Source organism: Haliotis asinina, chromosome 15, assembly GCF_037392515.1.
Source record: "Haliotis asinina isolate JCU_RB_2024 chromosome 15, JCU_Hal_asi_v2, whole genome shotgun sequence".
Classification (NCBI taxonomy): Eukaryota; Metazoa; Mollusca; class Gastropoda; order Lepetellida; family Haliotidae; genus Haliotis; species Haliotis asinina.
In genome coordinates this window covers 8,815,085-8,838,820 of record NC_090294.1, presented here as the reverse complement: position 1 = coordinate 8,838,820, position 23,736 = coordinate 8,815,085, and the positions used below count along the sequence as shown (strand labels likewise).

Sequence of the window (23,736 nt, the reverse complement as noted above, 5' to 3'; positions counted from 1 at the left end):
AACCTGTTTGACTACTTGGCTGTGACAGAATGAAAGTTATTGGAATGGTAGAAAAACACTTGCAATCATCACATTTATCATCCGCAATCCACAGATCATTTTAACCTTGCCAAATGTTTTTCAACCCGACAGCTTAGGTTTTGATGAAATAGGTTTTGTAACAATCGATATAGACGGAGTGAATAAGCATCACAACCAGAACTCAAGAGACCACTTTTTGAAACAATATTTTCAAATAATACTGTTCGTGTATGTCATTCACAATCTTACAATCAGTCAACACTGACATTACAACTTAGTTTTAAGCCTGATTTTCGAAACATGTTCTTGTCAACAGGGTAATAATTCTATCTAAAAAGGGACTTTTTTTGTTGCATGCTTCACTCTATGCCCTGCATTGCTGTATCATGTGTCATGATGAAGAACAAAACAGCAGATCAAAGTTAGGTTTATTCGCATATGACTGTCACATAGCTATGGTAAAAAAGTTCATAAAAAGTTTGAAAGCTCATAAAAGTTTGAACAGCTCTCAAGGATTTACTCCTCTCATTGCGAATATGTTAACTTTTTTGCTCCTGTTAACCTAATCTATTGACACTTTCCAAAGTTCGATCAAAATGGAAATGTTGCTGAAGTTGGTGGAAATAAAAACAAGAGTAAAAGCACTCACGCTAGGAATTCCCCATCACCATTAGATAACTATCAGGTGATTGACTTGTCCCCATGTAAATTATCCATTTCTTCTGCCATGACTAATTCATGAACCGATAACACTATCATTAGCACCACCAAAGCAGAAAACTAGCAAATTCCTACACAGAAAGCAGTGGCAGTGCTCCTTGTACCTGATTTAAGCTTATATCTTCATGCTTGTGTGAAGCAAGTGAAATCGGGGGCACAACTCTGAACCAAATTGGATTCATTTCTCTTAATTTTCATTGCAGTATACACGCATGATGCTGGGAATCTATTAGCCCTACAGGTTTTCCTGAACTGATGCTGAACGAGACACACATTGACACAATTGGACTCACACATGTGACAACTTAAGGAGAGCTACATCCAAATCAGATTCCCTGAAAATCAATATTCTTCAGAAAAATTCCCTGTTGTATGATTGCCATTGGAAAAGATAGAGACCACTGCCTCCATACTTCACTCCGGAACACAGTGAGAGACACAAGTTTAAACCCAGCCAAGGAAAGTTTAAACCCAGATGAGGGTATCGTGCTCCACAGGAGAGAAGGTGTGAACCGTTCAAGGAAGCCTGTTCAAGTACTTGTGTGTGGTCATTCTGTGATGGACATATCTGTAATGCTTTCAATGGAAGTACTTTCTTTGAGATAGTGACTTTTATCAGGATTGGATTCCATAACTACTTATTCAGGTCAGTCCACATTAGATATTATATCTCAGCAATAACATTTAATAATTCTAGAAGTGAATTCCTGAAATACATTTGGAATATATACTTGTGTTCATTTGTTGGAGAGGCTAAACTAGTCATCTGTTGACAGATTTGAAGTAACTTTATTTTCTACTAGTGAGTTTATCAAACTGCAACAATATTTCATATTGACAATCATATGTGAAGAAAGACACATCCATATGACAATGAAGATGCCGTATTTTGTTTTGTACCCGAAGAATGATTTTCCATTCCTGATTCCACCTCTGAAGCATTGCCTGACCACCCATGCATTGTGTACAAATGGCCTCCAGCCAGCCAACACTACCTTGTACTGGATGGAGATTAGTGACTATTTCTGTTTCCTGGCGCTGCCGGTCATCATCTCCTTTGCCTTCGTCACCGAGATCATCAGCATCATTGTGTTGTCCAAGCAGATCAGGATGTCCCTTGACACATACCTGCTGGGCCTGTCCATAGCAACGATACTCCTCATCTCTTGTACAGTGGTTTTAGTGCTGCAACACTACATAGGCTACCATCCAGTGCTTACCTACATTCAGGGCTATGCCATCAGCTGCAGGGACTGGTTTTGGTACACTACAATATGGCTTATAGTGATGATGAGCTTCGAGCGGGCCCTCACTGTGTCTGCCACCCGTTCAAACACCTTGTGTACTTCTGCTCAAGCAGGCGTTGTGGTTGTGATGGTGTTTTGTGTAGGTCTTGTAAGCGCCTTACCAAGATTCTGGGAATATGCAGCTACAGATGTTTTTGATTCCTCACATAATGTTACAGTTCTCATTTCAGAAAAGACAGAGTCGACAACCACACCAGAGTACAACACCATGTATTTCTGGTATGTTAAAACTATAACGCTGTTTCTCCCTTACTTCATGATGCTTTCAATCTCAGTAACTCTCAGTTGTAGGACCAGACGTTCCACAATGACACGGCGCTACATGTCAGTCAAACACTCTAGCGGACTAACCCTAAACCGTAAGATTAAGGAGGAAATAGCTTTGTCAAAACTTTTAATTCTGATAATCAGTGTGTATGTGATATTCACCACACCATTCTGTCTGCTGGACCTTCTAGCGTATGCCCTGCCGGGCTGGATTAGTTCAGACAGCCGTATGTTTGCCAGTCTGTACAACCTGTTTAGTGTCAGCTTCTTCCTCCACCATGCCCTCCATCTCATCCTTTACTTCTGCTACAACAAACAGTTCCGTCTGACGCTCTTGGCCCTCTGCTGCTGCTGTTGTTGATGATGCAGCAGCAGGGGTCAGACAGTCAAGCAAGGGCACATACAGATCATCCCCTACACCTCAATACCATCACACAAACAAGTTACAGAAGTAAAAACAAAGGAATTGCTTAAAGGCAAAACTTTTCATGGTCCTGAACTTATTAATTGTATTAAGTATTCACATTTCTAACATGCCAACGTAATAGCTTGGCATGGTGACATGACCAGATATTTATTTGAAAATTTTGTTTGGGTGAGATCGAGGTGAGATAAAAGTGAGATAAAACTGAAAATTTGACAGTCATAAAAATTTTGTGGAGAGCTTAAACTTTCTTTTCGTTTAACTGAGAAATATGAGTCATTTTCTAATACAATTGTTGCCATGAATAACTTCCTTTGTGTGACTTTGAGTGAAAGAGCCTCATAAAACCTAGCTAGCAGTGTATGAATGAGGTCAATACACAAAAACAAAGCAACTGTTTTGAAGGTGTAATGGTTTAGATTTGTGTAGTTTAGAAATTTAGATTAATGCTTTTAAACTGTTTTGTTACAGCTGCCCTGATCACAAGCAATTGCTACATACGCTGACACATACTCCAAAATGTTTTTGATATATTTTTTAAAATTCTTCATGCCTTTTTTTTCAGACAATCATATTTTTTCCAAAGATTGTTATGACAAGGTTCACTTCATGTCTTTACTATGTACAATAAACATTTGAACTATGTACAATAAACATTTGAATGATGTACAATCTGTGTCTCCTAACTTGTTTACTCTCAAGCTAACTCTCTCTTGCATCCTGAGTTCTTGAGTACCATGATCTCATACAACATAATTCAATTAAACCTAACATTTGGGAAGCTAGTGACAAAGATCAGTCTCTGATGTTCTGCAGTACTACCTAAAGTGATTGAAAATTGAAACAAACAACAGTTTAAAATCAGTTACATTTGAACAGATGTGCTAAAATGTTTTTTTAAAAATCATGCTTTTCACGAGTAGTTATCAAATGTCTTACTGTCTGGCTTTAAATTCAAATAAGTTTCCACTTTTCCCATCTCAACAAAACCAGGACAGCAATCATCAAAACTGTTTATCATCAAATCTGTGCGTTGTCTGTATGTTGACACACACCATGTCTACTGCTTCTAATATCATGAGCTTTTAATGCAGGAAGTGTGAACTCAAAATAACAGCAATTATTTATAAACAGATTACCAAGATGAGAAAAAATAAGTCACAGCCACACTGCCACAGAGTGACTTGGTTGGAGTAACATTGAGTGAGACCGAGACTGCTTGTTGATATCTCCCTCAAGGGACCATTAGCAGGAAGTAGCAAGGCAGTTGCCTGTACTTAATCAACATCAGTGCTGTCACACACACTGTTCCTGTCACTTGGCTTCTCCAGCAGCTGTGGAGCTTTCACAGCCTCACTAACACACCGACGTATTCCACCAGCCGCATCTCCAAGTAGGGGGAAGTGGAGATTGACAAAACTGCAGGAACTTCCATGAAAAAGTTCGAAATTCAATTGAGAGATGGAAAAGAACTAAAGCTCCAATGCTAAAAGACTTGGATGACGCATCTAATGCATTTGTTGGTGTTTTTCTTCCTGTAAATGATTGCATCTAAAAGTGGTTGGCAATGAGCAAAAATTGAGCGAGTAAAAAGTAGACCTAGTGTAGGCAGTCAAAAGTGCAACAAACGGAATCTTCCAGCGATCCCCGAAAAAAGATGGTGATATTTTTTCTACTTCCAACATTTAATGATTTTAATACAATTAAATTGAGACAGAGATCAAACCGTAAGATGATGGTCGTGTCAAGAGGTTATGTGATAGTATCAATTCTAAGCCCATCTGTGGAATAAATCATGATCAAATAACATGGATACTGAGCCTTTCCTGATATACATCCTACCATATTATATATCTGGCTGAAACTTCAAACGATTGCACTGTTTCTTAAAATAAGCATGAAAGTCTACAGGTCCTCACCATAACTGTAGTTTGATAGTTACGTAAATGTTTAAGTCCCTCATTTCCTTACCAGGTGGTTTTGAACTGAAATTCAATATAGATTATAAATACCTTTCAGATTAGAACTGCTTGTAATTAATTTAACACAAAGAAGTTGTAATGTAACACAGCAATATATCAACAGACAAAAGATTATTTTGATAAAAATAGAGATTTTTAACATGTTCTTGTCACCATTTCTTCTGAAAATCTTGTGTTTTTCATTTCAACCAAAATAAACCATTGCAATTAGTTAGGTTTAAAGTTGTTTTATTCTCTTTCTGCTTTTATTTGATTTTTCTTACACTTGACCTCACTAACCTACAAAAAAATGTCTAAAATCAAATATTACAGAAACAAGTGAAACCATTGAATGGCTGAGACATGTCTGAGTGTAATAACGTTATAATAACTGCATGGCTCTTAATGTGATTTTCATTTGCCATAATACATCATCATACTATTTGTACTGTTATTTGATGGAACATGATGACATCAGTTAAGCTGCTTTTGTAAGGACAGGATTCCAATAATACACAAACTGTGGAACCACAGAGCTTACTGGCAAACAAGGGTAAGTGGGAGTGGCGCAGAGAATGCATTTACAAGATGTAGGCAGTGCAAGGCTATTAGCAAACCCATTTGTAAGCTAGTGCATGTGCAGTGCATGATGGTGAAATTGATACTTTGCAGTGCTGCACATGCCTTGCCCATGACTCTCACATGGTTGGTGTAGCCAGTTGGTAATATCTGGATATATAGATGTACATTTGGAGAGAACTAAACATGTCACAGTTAGCTAAGCATGGTCAGTCTTGGGCCCCTTTGCTCACGATGGCAAGCACCAGTGGGCAGCACTCCTATATGATAATACAGAAGTCAGATCAGTGCTCAACTTAACCTTGTTTGCCAGTACATGTTTGATATTCACCCTAGATAAATAAAAATGTAAAGTCCAATACAGAGGCTCTAAGTACATGTACCAACATCAGTCTCTCACTTGTGACACTGACAAGCTGTAATTTGTCCTCGTTGACATTCTCTACATAATCCCCTACACTCACTCTCAAAACCACAAGCTCATAACTGAGAGAACAATTCAAATATAACCAATGAGCTTTGAGCAATTTGGTATCTGTCCCAAAGGAATGAGAGACTTAGTCACAAGCTCAAATTATATTGTCAAGGGGCGTCCAACTTTCACTCAAAAGGGACAGATAACCCATAAGTGTGTAATTTGAGAATGTTAGTCTGTGTATTCTAATAATCATATTAAGAAAGAAAATTGTAGAAACAAATGAAATGTCTAGGCTAAAGAAACGACCCATTATTCTGACCATTTTTTCAGGAACAAAGGCTGACAAGGTTTTGTATTTGTCAAACTACAATAACTGAATTATCACTAGTTGAGAATCACTACAATGAGAAAAGTTATTGCACTCTACAGTTACAGTTCCAGCATTTGAACGAAAACAAATAGTTTCTCCTCATATTTCAATGGTCATGATGCAATTCAGCTTTCCGTCTGTACAACAATATTGCTTATTATCAACCAGGGTAAGACACTACATGCGCAGTATCCATGACAGACGTCTGTTCTCCCAGGTGACCACAATGTTTCTGTCATAGTGACTAAGTTCTTAGTACTGCTGCTTAAGGACTAGTCTGCTATGCACCAGGATATCACACAGAAAGGTCTATACAGTTAATATAGGTATGATATATCCCAGGAATGATTAGTGTCATCCAGCAGAATACCAATGAAATTATGCCACTTCATCTAGCTCCCAGCAACAAATGTAATACTGATGTAAATCCTGTAGCTCACCAATTTATCAGAGCTCTTACAACACACTGTTACAAACTTTTGTAATAAACAATGTCCCAACATGATGAATATTCTCTCCCTTACAAGTTGGAATAACGTAACAAGATGTTATCAATCATATTTTGTATAAGTCTCATCAATATTCATTGCACTTACAGTATATTGATTGGACTTAACATCCTCCCCTTCAGAAGCTGAGATAGGAGGAGTGCAAGAGTACTCACTGAGGTCTACCTATTCAGCAGTAATACAAAGGCTCAGACTTCCTGGCTTACAGGCACCCAATAAGGAGAAGGAAATTAACAGATAATACTTGAACCCTGGTGAACTCATCAATAGTTTTGGTTATGAGAAGAAAATTTCCTTAACCTAATCCCCAGAACTTGAATAATCACATACGAATACTCAAATCAGAAATTAGAATCAAAACGCATGTTGACACTGAACACAACACTGAGATAATACTCTTGGTCATGCTGTAAACGCATAGAACTAAATTTAGCTTAGTTTTCCTGCAGTTCTGACTATATTTATAACTTTAAAGTCATACAGACTGGGGATAGAAATGAAATAGTATCATATAAGTCAAATCTCAATTTTGCTATCTGATAAAACCAGCTCTGTATCAGTGATGAAAATATTACATTGACACTGTAAAGATCATCTGCTTATAAATATCAGTTTACATGTTTTCATGATCATAATTATGACATTTATTACTTCTGGGGCATGACAGCCAAATGTCATGATGTCCACACCCTGTAATAGCCCAATCACAATATCACACTTCCTATTAGCCAGTTTGTATGATGAATAAGACACGTGGATTGATCCAAAACACTCAATTCTGAAGATATCCCCTACACAGTTATAATATCATAATGCTTCTGCCAGAAATAGGTCAAGCTGTCTGCATCTAGCTCAGTGGACCAACTGAAGTTAACATGTCTTCCTTTATTACACAGCAGTCCACTAGGAACTAAACAGAGACATCAGCAGCAGAGATTCATGAACATCTCCAGCCAACATCAAGACATTTGGGTCTGTTCCAACATATCATCCTGGTTATGACTATCTTAAGTCTGTGTTAAGCTGGAGGGTAAGGGCTAAGAAGTCTTGTGTGCTAGAGGCCTGATGGTGCCATAAATCACCAATCTGTAATCACTGAAAGCATACAGATGTAATATCTACCACATGATCATCGTACATGCGTGCAGTGAATGATGGATCCTGGTGGGACGTCATGATGATCAAGTAAACTTGTAGAAGGAATCATAGATGAAGACAGATAGAGAGTCTATGAAACTCTTCAAGTCCAGTCAAGGATGACTAGTGGTGTGCTATCGACACTACATAACTTACACTTCTTGGTATGGGAGTGTTTCAACTTCATGATATAAGTCAGTCAATGAGGCTGAGAATCACAGGCAAAAGTAAAATGTTCAAAGATACTACATCAAATAAAAAGAGACTTAATTCCCATTTTACAACATATTGCATATTGCTTTCGACAAAGATAGATGAAGGCTGTGTCACACGGTTCTTTGAACTCTGACATCATTCCATTGCAATCTCACTGCCTGTAACCACATCAATAGAATGAAACTTGGTGGAAGTTCATAAATATTCATAAAGTTTTGATTGACCTACAAAATAACTGCCACACATTCATTTCACTGCACACACACACGTTTCATTTTCTTATGGACAAGGGCAGTAGGATAGCCTAGTGGTTAAAGTGTTCGCTCATCATGCCAATGACTTGGGTTCGATTCCCCACATGGATACAACGTGCAAAGTCCATTTATGGTGGCCCATCTCATGATATTGCTGGAATATTGCTAAACGTTTCCTAAAACCAACTCACTCACTCACTCTTATGGACAAATACTCTTGAATGACATTTTATGTAAAATTAATAAACATGATTACAAATGCCTCTATACTAAAGTAAAATTGGAACAAGTGCACACAGAGGAACAAAATGCACACTATTAACCTCACTATTTGACAATTATATTAATCCCTTTGTTTCAATGTAATAAAGACCAGCAGACAGACTTCACTCATACTGTTCCAATGTTGGACCAGATTCCCTTGTGTCTGTATCAGTCGGAGAGTGGTCAGATATGTATACATTACAATCACGGACATCTCTCGGGGTAGCGTTCACCAGGATATTGTCGACATGGCATTGATTACCAAATGTACATAGCCCAGCTCTGTTTGGAGTGAAGATGTCTGTTAATTTACGGAGTATTAAGCCAACCCCACAGAAGTCACTCTAAGTGAACGTTTCATCGATACTATCCATGACACCACCCTTTGTCCTATGGAAATGAAACATGTCGCCTAATCTCTTAATCACACAATAACATATTTTCAGTTACTTAAGCAAATATCTGATAACTGTTTGTTAATATGTTTTCATATTGTATTTATTTTTATTTGTATCACTTGAATCATTAAACAGCAACTTTCAGTTGACTGTAATGGAAAGCAGTAATTACACTTCATTGTTGAAACAACACAAGATGACTCACAAACAGGCTTTGTGACAAATGATTCAATAGTATTGCTCTTAATCTTATAATAGGGAAATAAAAAACCTAGTCAACCTATTTTCGTGTGCTCTTTGAACCAGCTGCTCGTATTTTGTACTGTGAACATATGTACATGTCAGGATCAGTGAATTTGTCACCATTCACTATAAGACAAATAGGATCAGTGAACCATTCACTATTAGACCTTATGAGGTACCAATAGGATCAGTGAACCATTCACTACTAGACTGTGTGAGTCAGTCACGAATAGGATCAGTGAACCATTCACTATTAGACTGTGTGAGCCAGTTACCATTAGGACCAGTGAACCATTCACTACTAGACTGTGTGAGTCAGTCACCAAAAGGTTCAGTGAACCATTTACTTACTGGAGTTTGTGAGTCACCAATAGGATCAGCGAACTATTCATTACTAGACTGATCGAGTCAGTCACCAATAGGATCAGTGAATTTGTCACCATTAGGCTCAAAGGACTAGTTCCTACCAGGGCCCACTTGCACAAAGCGATCTTAGTGCTATGACTATCTTGAGCCTATGTTGGAGAATGGGAGTTACAATCATTGTAGCGCTAAGATTCTTTTGTGCAAGTGGGCCCAGGTGCAATGAACCAGTTTGGTTTGGTTTAAAGTGTCTGTATTCATTGATGATTCATAATTGTTGGTATTTGAAAAACATTTCAAGAATTTGACCATATCATTCTTTTCATATGTCCAGAAGGGCAATAGCAATGAGACTGAAGGAAAGACAGGAATGCTGTGGCACTGAACAAGGTGTGGGTATTCAGAGTGTGAACAACAGACTACATCCATACATCACATTACAGTACATGGATCTCTTGAACAAATCCTATCAGAACACAAGGCTGGCAAGTGTTAAAACCTTTACTGCCTCACTAAGTCCTTCAACGTCTATTCCAATCACATATATTGATCAATGAATGAGGAATGTTTGATGAGTGCCAGCTCCGTGTTCAATGCCAATACCTCAGGTCAGCCCAAACCAGTGAACAACAGGACACATCAGGTAAATGTAAACTCACAGTCACCAAGTAAATGAGAACCAGCACCTAGATATTCAAACTGTCTTAGCACTAACTCCTGTGGCAGTTATAGATAAAGCTTGTACTTGATCACCTCACTAGATCCCTGTCTTCATTCCATTGCTCATAGGTGCCATGTTCCTGTCCCCTGAGTCTCATTATTATCTGAGTGGTTAGAACATTTATCATTTCCTGTCCCATCTAAAACATTCTCTTCCCAAGCTGTATGTATCACTCTTCATCCCATTACTGCTGCAATCATGTAGATATTTCTGACAGTGAATGATCCAGACCTACTAAACATCCTACAGACTGCTTTGCCTTTACTGTAACACACTTGTAAATAGATCCCTTCATCTCAAAGTGTACTGGATTTCTACACAATGTCAACTTTCCAAAAGGCATATAGTACACATGAGTGTATGTTTAGCATATCTATACCTATACTGTCCTTTATGTTTTTGAGAAGGGCATCTACTCTCATCCTGACCTGACATACCTTTCATTAAATAGTCCCTACTTTTGATCAAACAGATCCCAAAATGACTAAAGAGGCATTAAATATTCCTGAGATACTATGAGGTAGTAACCCATTCAAGCTGTTTGCCACTTTTATGTCTAACGATGGTTATGACAACCAATGATCCCAATCATAGGTAAATATGATGACACTGGCCGCCATCCAGGGCCTGTTAATGTTGCTGGTTAGGGCACCCGACACTTGTCTTGAGAGAAGTCATCAGCTGATGCGGCAAGATAAAACAACAACCTGCACCCCAAAGCCACACGTCTAAATTTATCTTTGCCTTAGTTCTTGGATATGATGGTTGACACCAGGTGTTTCAAGAACAATCTGCACTCTAAAGCCATGAAGCACTTGCCCTGCTCCAAATGTGTGTCCTGGGACATGGCACCAGACAGCAGGTGTCTAATTATCAATCTGCACTCTTCAGTCAGCCTCTCAGCACCTACTGACAAACTTCTGTTTATTCCTCCTCAGATCTCCCTGATCTCCACCTAATCTGCCACTGACCCTGTCCCACCTCAGCACCGTTAGCTGACTGGCCCCAGAGACTGACTCCTCCACTCCCTATCCAGGAATCAGACCCAATCTGGCCGATATGTGTTACAAGAAGAGTCTACAAGACAGTAAGAGGCCTTGTTATCACAAAGTTGGTATTGATTTCTGGAGTTTGAAAGCTCTTCAGATCTACTTCTTTCACTACTGCTCCCATTAAAAATAAATTGAATACTGTCATACATCAGCCTCAGTGGATAGAAGTTCTGGAATTCTCTGAGAGCCAACAATGAAACTATCAGACAGCCACTATGAAACACAGTCATGTGTTTAGGGTCTATCTTAATAGACCTGGCCAAAGAAGGTGAGGTCAACAAGGTCAACTGTCTAACAGAGACGTCCTCAGTAAAACATTTTTGTGTCTGGAACATCTGATATATCTGCCATTTTGTTTCAGAACATAATCAGAAGGACTACAATGCGTAACTATGAACAATATGCTAGAACAGTGTAGTCACTGATGTGCAAAGTGATAACTGAGGTCAGTTTATCCTGTCAGAAATCTGTAAACCTCCATTTTCCCCTATAATCATTCAACAAAGTTCAACCACAAATGAAACTAATTAGACAAGAAAAAGTTCAAACAAAAAAAATGACATCCAAGTGCACAAATTTAAGAACATGTGAACTTTGCAATAAAAGTTAACGGAATTTAAAAGTTTTGTGTCAATCAGAATGGGATTCACTGACTTGAGTGTTAAGAATGCAATCCTTTAATTAATCATCACATGCTTTCTTCAACCAATGATTAGTCATGAATGTTTAACCATTCCCACACATTTGGTTACGGAGCAGATCTTACTGATTGGTGATAGTGGTTCATGCTGGAAGGTATAAACTGGCTACAGCGAGGTGAGGTGAATGGGGTTTAGCGTGGCACTTAAGAATATTTTGCTCATATGATGATGTGCATGCATGCATGTGTGTGTGGCTGTTTGTACTAGCCCAGACCTAAGCTGGTTTTATAGTGTTAGCCCATGGAGATACCATGCAGCAGTTACATATGAATATACTACTCAGACACAGCATACTGACATCAAACCAACCTGTCCTTGATGCCCCCATTAATGCCGAGCATCAGACAGGGACCAGGCACCATATTTTGGCGTCTTTTGGCATGATGAGGCTGAGGATCAGACACACAACCTCCTGCTCTCTGGTCAGATGCTCTAACCAGTAAATCACAGAGGCAATCAACTCGCCATGGAGTGAAGGAGTTTGGTTTTAGCAATGATCCAGCAAAATTACAGTGGAACATTGTACATGTTGGTCCTGAGCTGAACCAGAGTCTTAAGTGTCATGTGTTATCCACTATGCTTACCCCATCATCCTTCTGGCTACTAAATACACCAATCAAAATGAATTATGCTTAGGGACATTCTGCAGCAAAGTCAGGGAAAAACAGCCAGTATAAACTTGCCCATGCAATGATAACATGCAGCCATTGTATGAAAATTAGACATACCCTATCTCACAATTGATCTCCTGAAAATAGGCCTGATTTTCTCAGGAGAGTGACTGACATTTTCATTGAATCACATAAAAAGTAAACTGATTCCCATTCAATGATACAAGTTTTTCAAAAGAACCACTGAGATAGACACAGGGGAAAGTGTTTTCACACCAATGAACATTGCCTAGCATGTAATGCAATGTACTAGATCCTGAAACAGCTTCTGGTGCAACAAGTCCCAAGAGTGAACAGCTCACTGATAGATATACACTGCCACTTTATCTCAGGAACAACTTAACACAGAAGGCAATTCTATTTCAAACTACCTAGATAATAAACTAAATCTGTGGAACCATAATAACAGATTATCCCCAAGTTATAGTCAACAAACTAAGCAAGTCATTATGAAAAGCTTACACCGCTGATGGTAGTGTCGACAAACAGTGGATGGAACAGACAGTTTATTAGTCTTCATGGACCCACAGTACTACTTCAATAGAACGGCCTGAAATTGACTTGGAATAAAGCAGATGCAATTCAGATTGAGGAAGATGAACGCAATAGAAGTATCTTTGTTTCCCCATCAGTGGGAGGGGGTACTGTGCAGAGTGCTAGATGCCTCTTATCACAATCCCATCAGTGAGAGCATATCAAATCATAATACTGATCCAGGCTTGGATTGGAGGCAGTGGGGAGCATCATTATAAGGCAGAGATATTGCTATGAATAAATGATTGAGTCATAAACTTGAGGACATTACCACTGTAGTATAAGAGTCTGAATGTCGACATAGAGATAACTGCATAAGGGATTATTAAACACACCCTAGCTGATGTTCTAGGAACAGTCTGCATCAATTATTTCACACTACACTGATACATAAATTCACTTTGCATTATGACTTCCTAGTAGACTGGAGAACCTGTTTTGGAGTCAAACTTTTGGAGTCAAGGTTTTGGAGTGGGTTAAGTGGAGGATAAAAAAAAAACTCTTCATCCCTTCACATTTGCAACATACCCAGCCAACCCTGAAACATAGCTGTAGAAATGATGACACCTTCAAAGAGATTCCTTTGTCAAGCAAATCCTACTTCCAGAGACTTGTCAATGCTTCATAAATCTTGTGATGCGGGAGAAATGTGGAATGTCAAGTTGACTGTATTTTTCCTCAAATCGTCTCAGAAATGTTGAGTGAGTGAGTACAGATATGACAATTACAGCTGTTATTTATTGACTGAAAATGAAATCCCCTGAAAAGCAGATTTGCTCATATGGAAAATTGCAGACCTGTTAACCCTTTCCCTGAACCCTGACTTTAAGGAATTACAATTGTTATCCAACTCAAACTTGTGATGTGCAGCTGAGCTGGCATCAGTGTTAAAGGAAATCCTTGGTGACACAGGCTGTAGACATTTACCAAGGAACACAGAACATTGCTGACAAGCCAAAGATAACATTCAAGGTGAATCAAATCAAAAGCGATTGGCTACAATCAAGGTGGAATTTGAATAAAAGATCAGCTGATCCTGACATGACCGTGGTGGTGGTGGTGGTGTGTGTGTGTGTGTGGGGGGGGACAAAGCTTGTCTCTTCAGAGCTAGGCATCTTTGCATTATTCATTGCAGCAGTTGGTAGTTTCACAGATGAACCGTTGGTTGTACTTTTTGTCAATGTCAAAAACATAACAACCCACTAGCAGTGTTTTAGTAAGTTTAGCTTACTTAAAACTAGAGATCCCTACAATCTTGACCATTTAATCATCTAAGTATGACAAGAATACTTTGATCTTCACCCTTAATTTCAGTGAGTGAGTGGGTGGGTGAGTGAGTGATATTCCAGCAATATCTCATCAGTCTTAATTTCAAATGTCACAAAAGCATGTAACTATAACAACACGAAGGGTTTTTGAATATTAAATCCTATTCTAATCAACATTTTACTACTTCAGCAAACCATTTACAAACCCTAAACCACAGATAAAGACATGAAACAATGTCACCTGAATGTCCTATTGTACCCCCCCAAAAAGAAGGACAAGTATTCAACAGCTGGAGTAGATATATCTTGTAATATGGTGGGTATTCATTGAAATAACTTGTGCACAGACATGAAACAAACAGTGTGGCAACTACTTGAGGGCATGGCCTCTTGTGGCTGTCTGACAGAGACAAGTCAAGTATACATCACAATCTCTCTTCACCACATGCAGACTCTTAGGGTAAAGGCCTGCACAGGATTTAACACAAAATAACTGAATTATCAAAGGCTGCTTTTATCCCCTTGACATTTATCAATATACATACATTCATCTAACTTGCTTCTCTGCTTCTTATAAAGCTACATGAGCATGGACTGTGCGACACTTGCCACAATTTGCATGCATCTTACTCTTAAAATCCTTCATTTTAGTGGCAGCACACAATCAGAGATGTCGGATTGGCGCCATGCATGAAAAGGCCATCTATCAGACATGTTGGGAGAGACACCCACGAAGGCAGGCAGAAAATCCTACACCATTCACCACTTGGTCTTGAAAGGCGGCATAAGACAGTATTGCTTTACAGTCTTTCACAGGAAGATCTTTTGCTCTATTTGATGAAAATATTGGCTGAAATCTGTGGGGTCTGGCATGAATTATTCCTTTCGCATCATGTGTGATTCACAAAATCAATTGGAAATTTTGATGGTCTCACATTTAATGGAGAATAGAACCATTAGCAAGGTTTATTACCCCTTTTTGTTTGAATATATCACGACATAAAATGAGAATTTTCATGAAAAAGGCTGATGACCGGTCAGGTAATCATGCATGAATAATGTGAAAGGTTATGTGTACTGACACTTGCCAATTATTGTGTTTGTGACAGGAAAGCAGTCTCCAGCTGCAACATGCCGTACACCTCTTGGTACTTAATCTCTTCAAATGAGGATGTCAAATCAAACATCCTGCTTGGGATGATTGAGTAGACACTCCTAAAAAATTGCAATTCATTTCAGTTCACAGCTCAGATGTAGTCAACATATAAGGATAATCAAATTTAAGAAAATGTTCTTTTGGTGTGTTTACATTATAAGTTGACAAGAGAACATGTCCAGAAAACAACTGATCTGACACATGTTGTGGTCATGTTGCAAAAGGCAACTATGAGTTGTGACCCTATTCATAGATACAAATAGACAGTGAGTAAGCTAGTCTTTATTCTAGTCATTTTATGATGGAGGTGCATAACACTCTTCCATATGTACACCATTCAACATCTGATCATTTGGAGCATTCATTGTGAAAAGATACAACTATGACAATATATTGTTACTATAAATACAGGTTAATTAAGATATATTCCAAGTACATTTTTACACAAAAATGTCAATAATATCATAAGTGCATTTTGTTTTCAAAGAAATTAATTTTTATCAGTGTTCCAACTTAAGGGTGTCCTGGGGTTTGTTTTTATTCAATACATCCAAATCTCAGGTCCACTGACCTACACGACCAAAAACATCTCAATTGTACTAATAGTAATACTATAATTGGATAATTTCTTTCTACTCTGCTATAAAATTTGACATAAAAAAATTTTATTTGGAAAAAATGTCTTACTTTTAAATACTAAGAACAATTCAACCAGTTCAGATAGTTAAACAGTTATTTTAATCCAAGCTACCACAATTCAGACTTACAGGGTTATAATCCTGGTTGTAGTAAAATGGTTGTAGTCTCAGATTTGAACCCCATATCAAATCTGCTAAAACGAGACATGTAGTTTCCTGACATCATAGGTGTCCATATCCTGCATTCACAATTACTTCACTGATGTCCAGGGAAATAAATCCTTCATTTCCACCTCTGTATACTCAAATTCTGTTAGCCAGACTACCTCCCCAGCCTACTTACATTGTTTCCTCAACACTACACTTGCATGACAATCCACACTTACACGAACTCTGTTTCATGGAATAACAAAAACAGCTGCAATGTCTTTATTTTGATTCTCAGGGGCTTCACAACACCACTTCAAGTATAACACACACGCAAACCTAAAAACATTGGGAATAGATTAGCTGTAATGTAGCATTTAAAGAACAATTTAAACTTAAAATAATGTTAATGATTTTTCTGTCTTCTTTCGGAGAATCAGTGCTTGCATCCATTTGAGTTCTGTGGCATATTACATTTCTTCTCAATAAAAAAAACCTCATAAACTCCTACTGACGTACATAATTGTCATCTCTGCTGCCTGAACGTTACTCTGGAATTAAGCCAGTTCTGCATATAGCCATGAAATCCTTCACTCCTATTTAGGGCCTTTCTTAGTCATAGAGATCTGACGCAGAGGAAATATTAAAACTCATGCAAATAAGGAGGTAGACCCCTTTTATCTACTAATTTACGAAAATGGAGTTTTGTTTGTAGTTGGTCTCAAATGTGACTTGGAAGGAAGCCAATGGAAATAAGATAACCTAGAAAAGATATCATTTCCTCAAACTAGTCTAATGAATATCTGTGTTATCTAAATCAATTCTGAGATCAATTCTGATATATCTCATATGACTGCTCCACAGCATGTGCCTGGCTGGCTTGGTGACACTTACAATTCACCTCACATAGCACAATCAAGATGTGCGATCACAGGACCCTGGCACGCCAACCCAGCCTCATCAAAGATACTAAGTAAATCTCAAACTGTTAATGGCAATCCATCAGCCTCAAGTTGTGGCCAAAATGGTTTGTAGCTTAAATAATCACATTCTGATTTTCCAGACAAGTGACGGGGAAGGTTCCTGACTCTAACTGTGTCTCCTGCTCGGACTCTGCAAGTGCTGCGATCAACTGAAGAATTTCTAAACTTTGCAGCTCAAACTTAAGCAAGTTAGTGCATAAGCAATCAAACAAAATCCATTAACTTTGTGAATAATAATTACACAAGATTTATGGGGTTAACAGAGTGAAACTACTTTTCTTCTACATAGATGTGTGAATGAACACTACAGTTGACCACAGGTGATAGTTGATTTGTTCTTTGTATCAATGTAAACGACATTATGAAACAACTCAACCTGCACAGGCACATTGCTGCTTGCCAACTGCACAGGGGTCAGTGATATCACACGCTAGCAGCTTTAGTTACAGCAGGCACATTGTCAGTGATAAGGAAAATAAGCACTGCATTTGAAAGATATCAGTTTGAAAGAAGTACTAATGGATTATTACCTACCCTCAGGGAATCAGTGTTGTCAGCTCTGAGCTTATAACTGCAGTGGGACTTATATTATTATTCTCAAGGGGTGTATCAAGTTGCTAGGTCAAACATGAAAGAAGCAATCGTTGATATTTGGCAGAACATATCTTTTCACATAGACAAATACTAAGTTTATTTCCTAATGGTTTCATTTTACAGCATTTCTATGAACTGATATTATTAATGATACGCTTTTCCACATGTGTGACGTCTTTGCCCTACTGAATGCATAATATTCATTTTATCTATCTAAATGTGATCTTGAAGTGATCAGGGTCCAACGACTGTACACCCACTGTGCATGCTTACAGTGATAGTGTATTTTCTTGCAGTGATCGGTATCGTACAGTCTTTTCAAACATGCACATGGAGCATATAGAAGTGAAGATGACTGAAATACATCATTTGGATCTAAGCTTTATTGGTATAGAATCAGAAATTAAAGTCCCAGCTATTGTGCGAGAAAGGATGGAGACGGCACAGCACAGCACAGGTTAATGAAGAAATGACTTTCTCAGCACTTGTGCATGTGCTTCACGAACATCTGGCTGTCCCTTTCTCTGCACTCCTCCCTCGTAACAAACAGTGAACTCTGTGAATATTTTAATGATAGATTGTTAAACAACCTTTTTTAGTTTTAGGACAAAAATTCTTCAAAATACAGAGTTGATATGATGGTTTGATTACGATCAGTGTTTCATTGAGTATGCTATGTTTAACAGTTTCCGAGTTAGATTGCAATACATTGTCCTCATTTGAGCCAAACGGACTTTAGTCGTCATTAATAAAAGGTCAAACGATGCATAGCCTAACACAACCTTAGAAACATTTCTTAGAAGTGATAGAACTAAGAGTGTCATCATAATGTTTATTATCACATCATGATACAGTGATCTCAAACGCGCTTGCCTTTGACGTGGTGTTAGAGGTGGATGAAATGCAAGTCGCCTACAGCAGAGTCCGGCTGCCTTTAAACTTCGACAACTGAACATTTCACTGCAGGACAGTGGTCCCAGGGGGTGGTAATGGATCGAAATACAGGAAATGTCAACTCCACATGTCAACAAGAAGATATAATTGCTAAAAACACAGACAACTTCTGAAGGTCTCCAGAAATACATCCAACTGTATGTAGGTATTTACTGTGATGTACTTGAGAAGTACTTGAAAGACCAACTAAAGACAAGAATTTGGTGGTGGGGTAGCTGAGTAGTCACACTGAAGGAACAGAATGAATTCCCCATGTGGCAATAATGTGTGGAAACCGTTTCTGGTGTTTGTTACCATGATATAATTCCCTGAATATTGTTCAAAGCTGTAAAAATCCTAACTAACTAAAACATCAAAAGGTATTTCAGGTTTTGTCACCTTCATGCAACCACAGTGAGTGAGTGAGTGAGTGAGTGAGTGAGTGAGTGAGTGGGTGGGTGGGTGGGTGATTGGGTGAGTGAGTGAGTGAGTGAGTGAGTGAGTGAGTGAGGTCTGACCTGCACTATTCTAGGTATATGGCAACAGTCTGTAAATAATCATGTCTAGACCAGACAATCCTGTGATCAACAGCATAACCATCAATCTAAACAATCAGGATACAATGACATGTGTCAACCATGCCATTGCGCCTGACCACCCAATCATATTAGTTGCCTCTTTCAACAGGCTTATTGAAGGCCAATTCCAACCCAAATCCTCATGGGCACCACAGTGAAGAAAGTTGTAAGCGTTGGTCAAACCCTGAAAAAAATTTTGTGTTGACAAACCAGGAATCACAGCCATGGCCATCATTGGATCAAAACACAGAGGCAAGTTATTTGAAGGGACACACCTCAGTACTGCTATCCGTCCGTTACAGAAATATCACACTTAATTCTAACCATGCCTTCACTTGGATTCATCCTGGACAATGACTACATATGGGGATGTAGCTCTCAGACCTTGACAGATCGAACAAGTCTGACTGAACTTGCCAGTCAATCAATATGTAGATCCAATGGAGGGTGGGGGTATTTCTCCCCTACCTTGCAGCATCACACAATACATCATTCAGTAAGGGAGGATAGGTAGTCTGATGGTTAAAGTGTTCGATCATTGCATCAAAGACTTGGGTTCAATTCCACACATGGGTACAATGGGTAAAGCTCATCTCTGTTGTCCACCTATGAGATATTGCAGGAACATTGCTAAAACCATCACTATATGCAATTGCAAGTCTTTTATTTACTGGTGTACATTAATCACAACACACAAACATAATATGAAAGGGACTTGTATATTGACCTAATACCTGAAAATGCACCATTTATTTTAGAAAAGACAATACAAAAATGATATTTAATGGTATAATGTGAGCCTTGCTGTTGTAAATGTCCCTGGTGCATATTCCAGTGGTGAGGCATTGCCAGCAGTAACTCACAAATCAGGGCTGTAGACAATGATCAATGTCTCACTCACACTTGAGAGACAGATATAATCATGTAATCATCTGAATGCAACAGCAGAAGTAATGAAATCAGCAGGGTGACTGAGATTGCTTCACGTTAGCATTGCACAACTCTGTGACACACACCATGAAGCTGGCAATGACCTGGGTGCCCAACTTGTTGATACAGGGTAAACTCCCGTCACACAGTATTTCAAAGATAATGAAGCAGACAGACAGTGGAACGGAGCATGGTATGGAACAATGCCAGAGACAGATTGACCGGGATCAATCATGTTGGACATAGGCACCAAGTCATTGTTTCCTGAAAAAATACTCCTCTACCTTGAAGCTATTGTCTCTTTCCGACCACTCGGTCAATGTCATTTGTAAAAGTGTGTAGATAATGCTATATATTGTGTTGTCTGCACAGTCTTTACTAACAGGTTACAGATCCTACAAAATACTTCACAGAAGACTCATCAAAGCTTAAAGGAACTTTCAGCAGCACTGACCTAAGGTAAACCATTTTAATGCTGGTCACCATGAAAAGACCTTTTAACTATACAAATAACTTTCAACAGCGCTAACTAGGTTAACCTTTTTAATGTTGGTCACCATGAAAAGACCTCTATTGATAAACAACCTTCAACAGCACTAACTAAGCTAACCCTTTTGATGTTGGTCACCATGAAAAGACCTTTTAACTGTACAAACAACTTTCAACAGCACTAAGTTAACCTTTTTAATGCTAGTCACAATGAAAAGACCTTTAACTGTACAAAAAACTTTCAGCAGTGCTAACTAAGTTAACCCTTTTGATGTTGGTCACCATGAAAAGACCTTTTAACTGTACATATGGTTTAAACATATTTATTCATTTAATCATGACCGGATTGGCAAACAAGCATAGTACATGCTTTTATCAATGTCACTCCTAAACAATAATGCAATAATATATACATTAATTATAATTATAGTGACATACACATATAGCTAGATACAAAACATACTGTGAATATACAAGGAGCAGTATTGACAATATAATGTGTTACAAATAGCAAGCATTCATTGAAGCCAAATAGCAGAGATTTGTTGTTGTGATCTCAGTATAACAGCAAGGCACGACATGTACTATAAAACTAAGTTAGCAAAATTAAGAGAATACATTTAAACCTGAAATGTGCTGTCCACTATATATCAGGCCATCTCTTGTTTTCCCGGAATAACCACATTTGAGGTTTTTGTTTTGTAAGTAAGACCTCTTCCCAGGTTTTACTTTTGTAATTATCTTTTCCTAACTCTATATGAACATCAACATTTAAATGATATATTAGTGTTTGAAATCAATTGAGAAATATCGTTCAAGATTATGTTCCAAGTGCAAATGTTTTCCGTAGCAGGACTGGGACTGTAACTCTTAGATTTGTATTCAGTCTCTCTCTACCACATGGCCACCAGGCTGACAAGGCAATGTGGTTGAATTATCCATATTTAGTTACTGACATTAAATTGATTTTACTTGCACTTCAGTTATTACTATGTAGCTTCATTAAATGATCATCTTCATTGTAATCAACCATCCTTGATGGTATATGTATAGTAGAAAACACTTCTCCTCATTCATGGTATATGTATAGCAGAAAACACTTCTCCTCATTCATGGCATATGTATAGTAGAAAACACTTCTCCTCATTCATGGTATATGTATAGCAGAAAACACTTCTCCTCATTCATGGTATATGTATAGCAGAAAACACTTCTCCTCATTCATGGCATATGTATAGTAGAAAACACTTCTCATTCATGGTATATGTATAGCAGAAAACACTTCTCCTCATTCATGGTATATGTATAGCAGAAAACACTTCTCCTCATTCATGGTATACGTATAGCAGAAAACACTTCTCCTCATTCATGGTATATGTATTGTAGAAAACACTTCTCCTCATTCATGGTATATGTATATGGTATATGTATAGTAGAAAACACTTCTCCTAATTCATGGTATATGTATATGGTATATGTAAAGAAGAAAACACTTCTCCTCAGTTTTACATTGTCTACCAAAACTGAGGAGAAGTGTTTTCTCTAGATAATTACAATGTAGATGATCATTTAATGAAGCTACACAACAATTACTGAAATGCGCGTAAAATCAATTTAATGACAGAAACTATAAGTAGATAATTTAACACCGCCACCTTCGTCGGGCCGATTGACCGTGCGGTAGAGCGTCAGCCTTCGAATCTGAGACTTGCAGTTTCAATCGTGCTTGGGAAAACTTTTGTAATTTGAGCTTAAACTTAAAAGATATTTTACAATTCATTTCAAACACTCATGAAGCATTTGAATGTTGATGTCCATATAAACTTAGGAAATGTAAAACCTAGGAAGCGGTCTTACTAACGAAAAGTAGAACCTGGGAAGAAGTCTTTCTAGCGAAAAGTAAAACCTGTCCCTTTATATAAAACCTTAAATGCAGATATTCTGGGAAAACAAGAGATGACCCAATTCATAGTGAGAGGCACACTTTAGGTTTACATATGTTAGAGAAAACACTTCTCCTCAGTTTTGGAAGACAATGTATAATCACCAGGGTTGGGGAAATCCCTCCCCCACTGGGTTTACACTGTCTACCAAAACTGAGGAGAAGTGTTTTCTCCTATACAAACAACTTTCAAACTTTCAAAGTGGATAACCATTCAAGGATCTTTTAACCGGCAACTTACAATACTACCATCTAGGTTAAACCTTTTAATGCTAGTCACCATTAAAAGAACTTTTGACAGTACAAGCAACTTTCACACTACTATTTGACATTAACCCTTTTACTGCTGGCCAGCATTCAAGAAGAGACAACCGTAATTTCTGTTGTTTTTTCAGTTCACACAATGTGAAGCTATTATCAAGGGGCACATGCAGATGCTACCACTCTCTGCAAAGTCACAGAATGGTAACTCTCCCATCTCACCAGAGTATGGGAATAAGTTCAATGGCAAGAACCTAGATGATACAGGAGGTGTTAGTGAAAACTAGTTTTGCATGTAAAAGCACTGGTGAATTGTGATTTGTTGAAAAGATATGAATCAGTATGCAACATGAAGCAATATACCTGAAATATCAACACACCAAATCTTGCTTTTGCACATTTCACCTTTGTGCAAAATCCAACCACTGAGCCGAAAACTTATCGGTAAGCTGATAAATAGTTTAACTGATCTACAGTTTGAAACATTCTACCTCATCACAACTCCTCCAGCCATCAGACACCAGGAACCACATGTACTACCTCTTCTACGTTTGTGATAAAACACAAGCAAACAGAAACTGAAGCATTTGTTATTCCCTGCAATGCGTTTTGCAAGGGTATTAAAATGGACTCTGTCCATGTGTCTGTTCATCCATGTGTGCATCCATGCACTTTTGTCTTTTCCAG

General features: G+C 38.2%; 2 protein-coding genes across 2 annotated transcripts in view; one reads left to right on the top strand and one right to left on the bottom strand.

The window, feature by feature from the left end:
- The window catches only part of LOC137266022 (dynein axonemal assembly factor 9-like), a 126,130-nt gene that overhangs the window by 59,725 nt on the left and 42,669 nt on the right, over window positions 1–23,736 (bottom strand). The gene's annotated exons all lie outside the window — the stretch shown is intronic.
- On the top strand, window positions 962–3,369 carry LOC137266035 (vertebrate ancient opsin-like). The gene has a single exon (XM_067801534.1). It carries the CDS (start codon window positions 1,609–1,611, stop codon window positions 2,674–2,676), a length of 1,068 nt encoding a protein of 355 aa, XP_067657635.1. The 5' UTR covers window positions 962–1,608; the 3' UTR covers window positions 2,677–3,369.

What these genes read in the sequence shown, in the direction of transcription:
- LOC137266035 (XM_067801534.1), top strand. Translation starts at nt 1,609, where the DNA reads ATGACAATGAAGATGCCGTATTTTGTTTTGTACCCGAAGAATGATTTT.